This window comes from Puntigrus tetrazona, chromosome 21 (assembly GCF_018831695.1).
Source record: "Puntigrus tetrazona isolate hp1 chromosome 21, ASM1883169v1, whole genome shotgun sequence".
In the NCBI taxonomy this organism is placed as follows: domain Eukaryota; kingdom Metazoa; phylum Chordata; class Actinopteri; order Cypriniformes; family Cyprinidae; genus Puntigrus; species Puntigrus tetrazona.
Genome location: NC_056719.1, coordinates 10,388,508 through 10,401,465, shown reverse-complemented (window position 1 = coordinate 10,401,465; position 12,958 = coordinate 10,388,508). Strand labels below are relative to the sequence as shown.

The window sequence follows — 12,958 nt, the reverse complement described above, 5'->3', positions numbered from 1 at the left end:
TTTACATTTATTAATTATTAAGAGTCATTCTATAATTATGTTTATATACATTTTATATTGTATTTAATTTATATATTATACTGTGTGGGTGTGAAAATATTCTTGTAACATATGACAAAGGCAATAGAGAAAATAGAGAAAAACTAAACAATAATCTTCAATATATGTACACTTTTTTTTTTAAATTACCCCCAGCCCCATACCATTGCAGTCACTGGGGGCACAGTTTGAAAAATGTAAAATAATGTGTTCCATAATGGGATATTATTGATGTTTATGAATTTATAAAAATCAATATACAGTTATATTTGATTTATATTTATATATTTGATATATATTGAGTCATCCTGCATCATCACAGTTTTTGCTGAATAAGGACAGAAAAGTTACCAGTTGAACATTGATTGAGTTATTCGCTGTTAATGTGATAACTCGAGGGCAGCTGCCAATGGCATTGCACAATCATCCTAGCCACATACATTTGGCACAGAATGTTGTTAAATTAAAGCAACTGACGTCTGTGATAACCCAGCGCCGCCCGTTCTGCAGCGTGAACAAAAAAATCAAGACCCATTTATCTCCAAATCGCTCCAGTGAAGAGCAACGCCAGCTGCCACGGCAAATAACCGAGCGTAGACCATCTCACGAAACACATTGTGACAGATCGAGACATTTTTTGCATCCCCCTGCCGGTTTGTAAGACGACCTCGAGTTTGAAAGTGCAAGGTGGGATTTAGCATTTCTCACGCAATTGAGGCAGAGTAACCAAGTCCTAGACACTGCTGGTTAGCCATTGCACGTCATATTTATTGGCAGAGGAAAGCACAACTGACCCCTGATATAAAACATTGTTTGCGTGCGTGTGAGAGTGTCTCACACGTGGGTAAATACTGAAGTGCTCAAGTGTCAAGCATGAATGGGTCAACGAGTGTGTGTTTACATAACACTTCTTCTCATTCTTAGCAAACTGGTGAGAAATAAGAGAACAAAGTATTGTTATTTAGTAATAGTTTATTACACAATTTAGTTGTTCTTTAACAAAAAGATTGGATATTTGTCTATGATGATTAATAACAGCTGATGAGACTCTCAAGTGCATGATTTTTGAGACTTTTAGACATTACGCATTCCAAAACCCTTTTAAAAGTAACCACAAATTCACACATGTGTATGAGCGATGCTTACTGTCTCGCTTTAAAAGCAACCGTGACCCCCTACACCAACCGTTTTGCACACATTACTGACAATCTTGTCATTTTAAGCGTGTCCCTAATCCTTTAAGAACTAGCAGCCAAATGCAACACTGTTTGAGATTGGATTTAATTGGATTTTTTTTTTTTCCAAATGTGCAGTGCTTAAACAGTTCAGAGAGGAGAAAACATTCCGCTGGATGTCAAAACTCAAATATAACATCAAGAACGTTCTGCGATGCGATGATCTTATTCTGAATATGCGATTGAGAATGCTTCCTAAAAGCATGTAAGTCTATGTAGATTGTAGAGACCATTGGTGCCAGTAGTTTCTATGATCTACTTAGGCTTATAGTACATTTAGGAAATGCAGCTCTGGTTTTTGCTGAATAATGCTGATATAGATGTTAAATGTTGAACATTTGTTGAAGTTATTGAGTGTTTATGAAGTGAATGAGGCGGAACGTTTAAGATTGAAGATTGACAGATTGCGTTCGGGTTGCCATAGTTAGAGCAAGACTGGTTTCTTAATGAGGAGGCATCTAGTGTTGCTCGATCAGACAGGTTGCTCTTGGTTCGAGATCGGCAGGTGGAGGTTTATTTCGGGTCATCAGGTGCAGCAAGCTTCTCCAGAGTGGGCTCTACACCCCAGATCTCACGGGCGTATTGGGAGATGGTGCGGTCGCTGGAGAACTTGCCTGAACCGGCGATGTTGAGGATCACCTTCTTGGTCCATTCCTTAGGTTTCTGTCAACGCAAATAGAATTATAAATAACCATGATCAAAGTTCTGGTAACACTTTACCGTAAGATTTCATTTAATGTTAATGTACTGAGCAAACAATGAACGATACATATATTAAGTATCTATTCAACTTTGTTAACAAATAAAAACACTACCATTCATTGTTAGTTACATCGCAGTGCATTAACTAACACAAGCTGTGATTTTAATAATGCATTAGTAAATGCTGGAAGTGAGCATTTACCAATATTAATAAATGCCGTAAGAAGTACTGTTCATTCTTTGTTCATGTTAAGTATTCTTGTTATAAAGTGTTACCAAAGTTTTGGCAATGTAACAAAAACAGTTTGCACGGACCTTGTACAAAGCACTGACTTTCTCTTGGCATTTGATGTAGTCTTCGTAGTCAGCAAACACCTTAAACCTGTGTAGCAAGAAACACAAACTTCACACTCCACAAATGTGATAAATATTTTCTATTGTAACATATTATTCATATTAATTGAAAGGTCCCATATTGTAGTTTTATTTTAGTTGTTGATGTCCTAAAAATATATATATGTATATATATATATATATATATATATATATTTATTTATAGTATAAGTACCAAAACTCTCAATATCTCAATATATTTTTCAGATTTGCCAAAAACAGGTGGATTTTGGTCTGGCTAATTCATATTCATGGGTCTCTCTTCTAATGGCCTGTTATTTTTCTGAGTGACGCAGGACCAGACCAGAGGAGACAAGTTATTGAGTTGTTATTTTAGTTTTCTTTGCACTCAAAACATTTTCTTGGTTAAAATTAGGGTTGAACCACTGATGTCACATGGTTTATTTGAAGGAATTCCTTTGCTACACTTCTGAGCCTTGATCGTGTAAGGATCCTTGCTTGCTGTTTCTCTACCTATCGTGGTGCATCAGCATGTTGACGATGTCCTTGAAGAGGTCTGGCTGTTTTGGGCTGAAGAAGCCCCCTGCAATCTGGTCAATGGCCTGCTTCAGCTCTGGAATACGATTGTAGTACTCAGATGCGTTGTATCTGCAAAACAGAAAGAGCTTGTGTGATAAACTGTGTTTATTGCTTTTCTAAATTCTACCAAAAAGTACATAAAAAAAATAGTATTTTGTAAGTATCAAAATGAGATGAAAATATTTTTCCATACCCTTTAGTATCCATAGCTTCTACATCTTCCACTCTCATGCCGAAGATGAAGAGGTTGTCTTCTCCTGCTTCCTCTGCCATCTCCACATTGGCTCCATCCATGGTGCCGATGGTCAGAGCTCCGTTCAGCATGAACTTCATGTTGCCTGTTCCAGAAGCTTCTGTGCCAGCTGTGGAGATCTGCTCAGACAGGTCAGCCGCAGGTACCGCTGAGAAAAAGAACAACATTAATAGGCATAATATTTATGATCACTTGACCCACCTTTAGGTGACAATAAGGCAGTATATGTGGATTTTTTTAAGTGGTACTTACTTGAAAAAATACTCTAAAAAAACCAAACCTAATAGAATTAAGACTTTATTTTTAGCTAGCTGAAAAGGCAACATTTCTCATTTTAATTTAGTTTAACTGACATTCTAAAATAACTACAATAAAAAAGACAAGAAACGCTTAAAAAATACACATCTCATTAGCTCATTATCAAAAAGTAAAAGATTTAAATGATATTATAAAGTAAATAAATACATTTAGAATAGTCACATATGTGGTTGCATATGTTGTAATGTGGCACCTTTTTCAGCAAGGGTTACTCTGTAGTTCTCCAGGAAAATGACTTTGAGGCGGTCGCCCACTACAGGGTCATTGTTGACCACCTCACCAATAGCTGTGATGAGACGAATGATCATTTTAGCTGTGTGGTAGCCTGGAGCAGCCTGGGAAGAATTGAGCAGAACATGATCATCAGATACTCAACAACAGAATGAAATAAACATCTGCATTTAAATCATATAAGATCACCTTTCCTCCAATCATAATTGTTCTTGGGGTCCACTGCTTGTTAGGCTCTTTCTTGATGCCTGCAGAGCAGAAATAACACCCAAAAATGTCATAACACATTTCTCTAAGCCTGCAGCTTTATCTGATGATGTGCGAGTTGGACAGTGTTACATTTGATTGTTGTGCAAAATATTATTTTATGTTATGGTTTTGTTCATTTATCTTATTTAAACTTTTTTTTATTTATTTTATTTTATTTTCCCCAAAAGACTGCTTAAAAAGCCTCCACTGAGAAAAACACCCCTGGCTAATAGTAATAAAGAGAAGGGGACAAATATTTTATTTTATTATATTTAATATAAATTTCTTTTTACTTTCTCTTCCGAAAATGTTTTAAAATTCTCACGAGAGAAAATAACCCTGACTGATAGCAATGGTGGGGTGGGGGCCAAATATCGTTATTTCATATATGGTACTCAGTATTTCTCATGATTGCTTTCTCTTAAAAGTTAATGTAAGTTAAAAGTCACTTACGGTTGTAGAAAGTGACAATGTGCAGACAGTTGAGCAGCTGCCTCTTATACTCATGGATTCTCTTCACCTGAATGTCAAACATTGAGTTGGGGTTGATCTTTACTTTATAGTGCTCTTCCAGGTGCACAGCAAACTTCATCTTGTTCTCCTAGAAGAGGTGAGAACTTAAATCAATTTTACATTCCAGACTAACTGGGCCATTGATACGTGCCACATATCCTTCCTTTCTAACCTGCTTAACTTTGGCGATATCTCGAATAAAAGCCTCGTCATTGACAAAATCACGAAGCTTTTGCAGTTGATCCAGGTCGCGGATGAAGTCCTCTCCGATTCTCTAACATGTGAGCAAGCCAAAGAATTCAGGAATCAGGCTTTCACACCATGACATTATACATTATATAAAACTACAATTAGTGCACACAAACTTCTGCTGACAGTCAGGGATCCTGTCACAGTCAGTTATGGTAACAAGCAACAAATGAAGTTCTGAATGACTGCACCAACCTCTGCAATGACCTCAGCCAGACCAGGGTTGCACATCACCAGCCAACGGCGAGGGGTGATACCGTTGGTTTTGTTCTGGAACTTGTGCGGGTCCATCTCGTAGAAGTCTTTGAATCTATTTAGTAAATGAATAGTGATCATTATTTACTCATGTTATTCGGAACCAGTGTAAGTTAATTATTCATTGAGAATGACTGTAACCGGCTGATTGAGTCATTTGGAACAAGTCGGCAACAAATCGTTCAGTCTGTTTTGTGTAAACCAAACAATTTGTTCAGTTCAGTTCCCTAACTTAATGATTACAGTCTGTTGAGGAATTCAGTGTGAAATGGCATGTACTAGGTGAGCGTATGTAAGGGCATCTGACTGACAGGGTGTGTTTGAATACATACACGGTAGCTTTGAGGATGTCCGAGTGGATTCGCGCCACACCGTTGACTGCATGAGAGCCGACGATGCACAGATGAGCCATGTTGACTCTCTTCTGTCCGCCCTCCTCAATGAGAGACATGCGGCGCAAGCGGTCCATATCACCGGGGTAAAGAGAGGACACGCGCTACAACAACAAACAGAATGGGTTCTGTATACAACACAATCACAGAAAAACATCCTGATCTTTTTCTGAAACCCAAATTTTCTAAAATCCAGTTTTTTATTATGTTATGATGTTTTAATTGTTTCTTGTTGTTAGTTAGCTGTATTTAGTTAGTATATCGTTAGTAATTTTTTACCTAATCGAAATAACCCAACTGCAGTTTGATTGAAATTAATTAGAATACGCAGGGGGAAAAAAATTATTTATTAAAATTGCTAAAAACAATTGTTTAACAGACGTTGTCTCTTCATATATTGGATACTTTTGGGTGGCTGTTATTAAGGAAACATGCTTTTGCCTGTGTCGAATCAGACAAATGTTGACTTCAATTTTCAGTGTATAAATGTGTTCTAGTTTCGTGCTCTGTTGAACTCAGACCTCCAGGTGGCGGCGATTGATTTCGTAGATGATCTCGAGGTGCCGTGGCAGCAGGGTCTGGAAGAGGTCGATAGGCCAGCGTTCCAGAGCCTCAGGCAGCACAGTGTGATTGGTGTAGGCGCAGGTCTTGATACAGATGTCCCACGCCTGCAGAGAGTGAGGAAATCAACAGTTTAGCTTGAAAATTTTATAATCATTTGATCACCCTTGTGTTGTACGCGTTAAACATAAAAGTAGATATTTCAAAAATGCATCAATTCCATGGTATTTTTTTCCCCCCACTGTGGAAGTCAATGAAGTCAAAAGCAAACCAACAACTTTTTTTTCTCCAAAATATTTACTTTTGCATTCAACATAAGAAAGAAACCTATACAGGTTCAGAACAGGGGTGAGTAAATGGCGGAAAGTTGTAAATATTAGGGTGAACCATTCCTTTAAGAGCAACTTTTTCAGATGTAACGTAATAAAGAGTAAATTTAATGATGTTCTGAATGGTTTTTGAGTGTCTTTGTATTCTGTCGCCCTCTAGTGTTATGAGCAATTCAGTGCTGGATGAAAATAGGAATGATGCAGTTGTAATGTTCACAGTAAAAAGGTCAGACCTTGTCCCATGGTAGTTTCTCTTCGTCAACCAGCACTCTCATCAGCTCTGGGATGGCTAAGGCAGGGTGAGTGTCGTTCAGCTGAATGGCCACCTGAAAGCCAAACAAAATAGAGAATCATGTCAAATGCATTTGACACCCACATTTTCCATCACTGAAAACAACTTCAAACATCTTCAATGGGACTTTAGAAGATATTTGGATATGCCAACCTTGTCAGGCAGAGTGCTGAAGTCCGTGCGCACGATATCCCTGGAGCCGAACTTGGAGGCCTTGAAGCGGCGGATGATGTCTTGGAGAGTTGCAGCCACTACAAAGTACTCCTGCTTCAATCTGAGCTCCTTACCCTCAAAAAACTACAAGAAAACACAGACCGAAAGCTTCAAGAGGGTATGTAAAAACCATGTGATGAAACTATAGTTGTCCTTAAAGGAATAGTTGACCGAGAGATTTTTTGAATGTTTATTTATTTTATTATTATTTTTTTTGGTGTTTCTTTTTTTTACAGCTTGAAAGCATACGTTTTTGAATGCTGTACAAGCAGCCAGCAACAAATTTATTCTGTGTGGTTGCTAGAGAGTTCTGTTTGATAAAACGATGATAGATGGTTTCTAGGGTGTTCTGAATCGTTGCTAGAGTGATGATAGCTGGTTGATTGGGTGTTCTCTGGGGTTGGTAAGTGGTTGCTCATGTGTTTTGCTTGATGGATTGATGATAGTTGATTAATAGAGTGATGATAGATGGTGTTTGCTAATGGTTTTCCTTACTTTTTTTTTCATTTTAGGTTATGTAAATATTCACCAAATATCCATTTTCAAATGAATTATTCAAGTGAGTTGAGGATCAGTTTTGTGTTTACTGACGTTGTCATTAGGGTAGAGCACACGAGAGATGTTCTCCGCCAGGTTCCTGTCCAGCACGGCCTGAATGTAGCCACCCACATTAACTGCAGGAGGGAGGAGAACGTGCGAGTCAGATACTCGAATGTTTAAGCTGGTCAAGGAATATAAATTCATAATTGAATATTTCCAGATATAAACTTTTTTTTAGAAAGTAGAGTTAACATTTAGCAATTTTGACTTACTAACACAAAATTGTGAGTTAGAAAGCCAGAATTGTGAGATACAAACTTCAAAAATAATTCTGCGAGACATGGTCAGAATTGTGAGATACAAACTCGCAACTGCGAAAAAAGTCTTGTTCCAAGTTTATACTGCATAATTCAGAAAGGCAAAAAGCCTGAATTTTTTTTTTTTATTCAGTGGTAGATCGCTTCCATAAATTCCTATGAATGACTGCAAAAATTTACCGAACAATATATCAGGTACGGTAACTGTACGGGACTATACAGTAATTGTTGCTGGTACTCACAGTCTTTCAAGTTGAACTCGCAAGGGGCCTTGGCAGACCACAGCCTCATGGTGTTTACCATGTTGTTTCTGTATCCGGGTACGGGGGTGTCGTAGGGCAAAGCTAAGACAACCTGTGGAAACAAAATATAAGGATTTATGAATACAGTATTAACACACTCAAACAAATACATAGCTATATGAATGAGAATGATGCTATACCTGAGTATCCACCCATTTCACTCCATCTGGTTGATGCTCTGTCCTACCATAAAAGTGCACAGGGCGCATATATTCTGGACGTGCTTTCTCCCAGGGGTTACCATAGCGGAGCCAGTCATCTGCCTCTTCCACCTGTCACTCATCAATATCATCAACTATTATTACCAGCTCAATCTGAGCAGCTGAATCCTTAGGCATCTTCACTAAATGGCTAAAACACATCTCTTCCATCTGTATTTGACCCTCTAACTCTAGTACTCTCTATTCTGCTAGTTTGTCTTGAAAACTAACACTAGCTTTCTTTTTTCTATTCTATCTAATTATTTCCTGCTATGTGTACTACTTCAGGCTCACAGAGACTTGTCATAGCTCTTGCACATTGTTGCTCTTTAGTTGGCTTTTCTTCTATTGTACTAAATTTTAAGTCGTTTTGGATAATAGCGTCTATTAAATCACTAAATGTAAATGTATCAGAAATTCTAAATGCCTGCAGAGTAATTTTAAGTTATATTTTTGCCTAAAGTAATACGCTGTGTGGCATGGCGAATAAAGTGGTCTGGGTGGTTGCTAAAATTAAAATTCTAATATTAATCACAATTCTCATGTCGTTCCAAACCAGTGAGACCTTTGTTCATCTTCTTAATGCAAATTAATATATTTTGATTAAATTCATAACTCTCTGACCCTGTATAGAAAGCAATGCACTGGCATGTTTGAGGTTTTTTTTGTGTGTGAAAAATATTCTCGTAGCTTCATAGAATTACGCTACCACTAATGTCACATGGACTATTTTAATAATATCATTTATACGTTTCTGGACTTGAATGGAAAGGATTTCGTCCAAAATATCTTAATTTGCGTTCCGCTTATGGGTTTGGAACGGTATGACAGAGTAATTGGAGTCGTAATTTTCATTATTGGGTGAACTATTCCTTTTAAACTAAATTTACATTTAGGTAATTTAAAGTACCTGCCAGCCATTGGAAATTTTCTGGTTGAAGATACCAAACTCATAGCGGATACCATAACCATAGGCAGCCAGTCCAAGAGAAGCCATGGAGTCCAGGAAGCAGGCTAACAAACAAAAGGAGAGACCAATGGGGAGTGTCTTTTCAGAAACAGATTGATAATGCCTTTGAAAAGTTCTATGGCTTTGAAATTTTCAAGAACAGGCTGTTCCAACAAAGTTCTTGCAAAAGTCCACACTAAAGATCGTTGTTGGAAGGTTAATTTGGAAATCTGTAACCTATTTAAAATGTTATTAGTAGTATACGTTTTTAATTACTTCAATAATGTAACTAATTACATTTGTTTATGTTTGGATTACTTTTCAAAATTTCTAATGTTTTCAACTGTTTTTCAATCATTTTTCAATTATCATTATTTTATCGGATGCAAAATTCACTTTTGCATGGCATTTACATATGTTATAAATTATTAAATCTACATGAAAAAAAATCTGACGTTACTCTCTTTGTAATTCTTAACTTTTCATATGTAACAAATTTAATTACACATTTTGTCTCAGTAACTGTAACTGATTACAATTACGTAATTCCGTTACATCTAACTACTTTTTTCCCCAACACTGCTGAAGATGACGGCCAGATTACTAACCAGCAAGACGACCAAGGCCTCCGTTTCCCAGTCCAGCATCTTCCTCCATCTCCTGCAGCTCCTCCATATCCAGACCCAGCTGAAGAACAAAGTATGCAACGAATCAGTGGTTTCGACCAATCAGCTAAAGAATTACACTGCCTACAATGTGTAGTCTTACCTGATACATGGCTTCATCACAAGCGTTCTCCAGTGCCAGGTTCACCATAGTGTTCTGCAAAGTGCGGCCCATGTAGAACTCCAGGGAGAGGTAATAAACTCGCTAATAGACACAAGAAGGATAATAAGGAATACTTTTTTTTTTTAATTCTTTTTTTTATTTTAGGTAATGGTTATGTACTTCGAAATATTGATTTAGGGTCACCAAGTCAAGCTCTCCAAGGGCCACCCTCGGCCTGGGAGCTATTTTTAGACTTTATTGAAAACTATTTTAATACTTCCTGGCAGAGGGATATTATACATATGGCAATCCGATGCCGCCCCTGTTGTAGCCTTTGACATTTTAGGCCTTCCTTTGGTGTTGGGTATGAAAAGCAAGAGAGAGAAAGAGACAGTGGAGGTGAGAGTGGGCGTGTGGCGGCACGATGGGCTGAAACAGACTAGTCAGAGATAGGGGAAGGTCACTGGTGTTATGTAACACTGGCATTTTGACTCCAGCAAAAATAACCGGCAGTGAGGTCGTCAGCAAAGGTTACAGAGTGTGTAATGTTATTCTGTAAAGCAGCTAATGAAGAAGGTCTGAGTGCAGACCAATGTGTCGTACAATGTTGAAAACTATTAAAAAAAAAGATGGCAGTGTCCAGGTAAACCACACAATTCTGCCCACGCCAGCCATTTTATTGCATCCAAAAGCTTTGAACTCGTGGGACCGGTTTTTCACATCGCTTCTGCAGCCACATTTACGAGGAAACCGTCGTAAGCCTCATTGGAGCTTTTAATGATCAAGTCAAGGTTTGTTGCTTACGTCCACCTACAGGAAAAGAAGTCTCTGAAGAAGTCCTGGTCATTTTAGTTACGATATTTCCTGCATAAAGTTTTGTATAGTCTTTATGTAACTCTGATATATTATAAGGCTGAAATACGTGTCACTTCTTCCTCCCATATATGTTTCTACAGTGACCTTTCTTTTAGGGAGCAACTTTTGACCTTTATATCCCAGACACCTTTTCCATTCAGGGATTTCAGGCTGGACTGAGAGGAAAAGGTCAGTGATGCTGAGCCGTGGTTTCATCTCCCGTCTTCAGACTCAGATTTTGATGCCCTGAATACTGACACATTATTTTTACACGGTTTCCGCTCTTCCTTTTAATAATTCTAAAAGATATACAACAGATGCCCCTCTAGTTACGTTTCAGTGAAATACACCTTGAAATAAATCACAATCAAAATTCAAGATGCTTTATGCATGCACACAGGACACAATAAAGTCGATGCATTTTTGCTTTATTAATGTACGTAACTCATGCTATTGATCATCTTAAATGCTCTTTCATGTTGAGATCTGTACGAAGTTGAAATCATCGCGAAGGTTATATTACACTATCAAAGGTGCGCTAAAATTATTTCTATTTTGCATAGGTCGCTGATCCCAGTGAAGAAGGGTCACAAAAGGTCAACAATGCTGTGGTCAAGCCGGGCATCTCTTTGAGTATACAAATGGCCTGGAAAGAATGTATGGTAGGTTCACTGATTCATGTAGGCTAGTTATTAATTGCATACAAAATATAGTTGTTTTGGTGCAGTCGTGTCATGCATGGACTTGCTTTTGTTTTAGTGCAACCTCAACATGCACGAACTTACTTTGGGGTCTTTCTCGTAATAACTCTGCTGTGTTCTGATCCATCTGCCTACCAAGTGGTCTCTTACTGTGTGCGCGAGCGCAAAGTAATAATCCCGTCTGGTGGACACGTTCCTGTCCTTCACGAGCGTGAAATGCAGATGGCGATTAAAGTTTGTCTTTAGGTCCGCCACGTTCTCCACACCGGCGAGCCCCTTCACCGAAATCTGCTTTTTCCTGTCGTGATCTGACAGTGGTTTAGACATGGTGACAACAGTCCAGTCTCGTCTTGTCAGGTAAGAGAGTAAACACAAGACCGCACGCGACAGCACCCATACGGCGCTGACGGCTCCGCTTATTTAAAGTTCGCCTCATGAATATTAATTAGCAGGCGGGGTCGGCTCGCAGCAACCGGCCAATTAGGTTTTCAGTAAGTTTACGCTTTATGAAAATGAGGATACTGCGCTTTCTTTTTTTTACACGACTGATAAATCTGTATAGTAGAAGTGAAAAACGAGTACGAATAAACGTATTTTGAGTTGAATCACGACTCCAAGAATCCAGAAGTCTCTGGAGCCAGAGACATTAATAGCTGCAATGACCCAACTAAAAGGCCATGATATTTGAACGGCACGCGGCTCGCATAGTTCTATATAACAGCTGTGCACCGCGCGTGAATTCTCTGTCTTGTCCAAATTAATATGCATTTCAATTAAAAAATATTTCGCTAACTTAAACCGTTCATTTCATAGAGAATTGCAGACCTAGATTCTAACCCATGGGACTAACAAATCACATTTTGTAGACGTTGAAACCAACGCATTAGCATTATTACGTTATATAGGCTAATGCATAGCGAGTCGTCACATTCGTTCATTTGTCTAAAAATATCGTGTTTTGGTATTTATTTTCTCTGCAGACCCCCTGCAGCACCTTCACAAATCCTGTAGAGCAGAACCGGATAAGACGTGCCGTTTTCTGTAAAGATCATAAAGATTCATTAGCCCCCTACGCTCCAAAAAAATAAATAAATAATACGCGCTTATTAGATATTTTTGCCTTAGATTCATAAGGTTTGTTTACAAAAACAAAGAAAGAAATGGTTAAAGCTATGTGTTGAGACCTGAGTCTCGGTTCACCACATTCTGTTTTAATGGTCAAGAACGTATTATTAAATATAGTGCAAATATACTTACATTCAAGATAAATGTGAGACATCATAATATTGATGATAATAATAGGAAATTAAAGTTTTTTTGTTTTGTTTTGTTGTTTTGGATTAAGTATTTAAGTATGATTTCAAGTTAAACAACACTAGTTTCTCTTTATTCCATCAAGTTCAGGATTTTAACCTTTTCCATTTTCACTATTGCTTTCAAAATGTATTAAATGATATATATATATATATATATATATATATATATATATATATATATATATATATATATATATATATAGAGAGAGAGAGAGAGAGAGAGAGAGAGAGAGAGAGAGAGAGAGA

The 12,958-nt window shown here is 37.8% G+C and overlaps 1 protein-coding gene across 1 annotated transcript; it reads right to left on the bottom strand.

Annotated features, from left to right (window-relative positions):
* Positions 1-993: 993 nt before the first annotated feature.
* On the bottom strand, positions 994-11,808 carry pygma (phosphorylase, glycogen, muscle A). The gene is made up of 20 exons (XM_043220777.1): positions 11,481-11,808; positions 9,841-9,942; positions 9,681-9,759; positions 9,034-9,137; positions 8,064-8,195; positions 7,864-7,975; positions 7,356-7,438; positions 6,705-6,848; positions 6,493-6,585; positions 5,891-6,037; positions 5,310-5,473; positions 4,918-5,032; positions 4,646-4,747; positions 4,414-4,561; positions 3,901-3,959; positions 3,674-3,815; positions 3,103-3,310; positions 2,844-2,978; positions 2,292-2,358; positions 994-1,937 (listed from the first exon to the last, which is right to left on the bottom strand). Exons 1-20 carry the CDS (start codon positions 11,721-11,723, stop codon positions 1,788-1,790), a joined length of 2,529 nt encoding a protein of 842 aa, XP_043076712.1. The 5' UTR covers positions 11,724-11,808; the 3' UTR covers positions 994-1,787.
* Between the last annotated feature and the right edge of the window lie 1,150 nt (positions 11,809-12,958).

Coding starts and splice junctions, on each gene's coding strand:
- pygma (XM_043220777.1), bottom strand. CDS start 11,723: ATGTCTAAACCACTGTCAGATCACGACAGGAAAAAGCAGATTTCGGTG. Junction 7,976..8,063: donor TGAAATGGGTGGATACTCAG/GTATAGCATCAT, acceptor TTGTTTCCACAG/GTTGTCTTAGCTTTGCCCTA. Junction 7,439..7,863: donor CGAGTTCAACTTGAAAGACT/GTGAGTACCAGC, acceptor TCCCTCCTGCAG/TTAATGTGGGTGGCTACATT.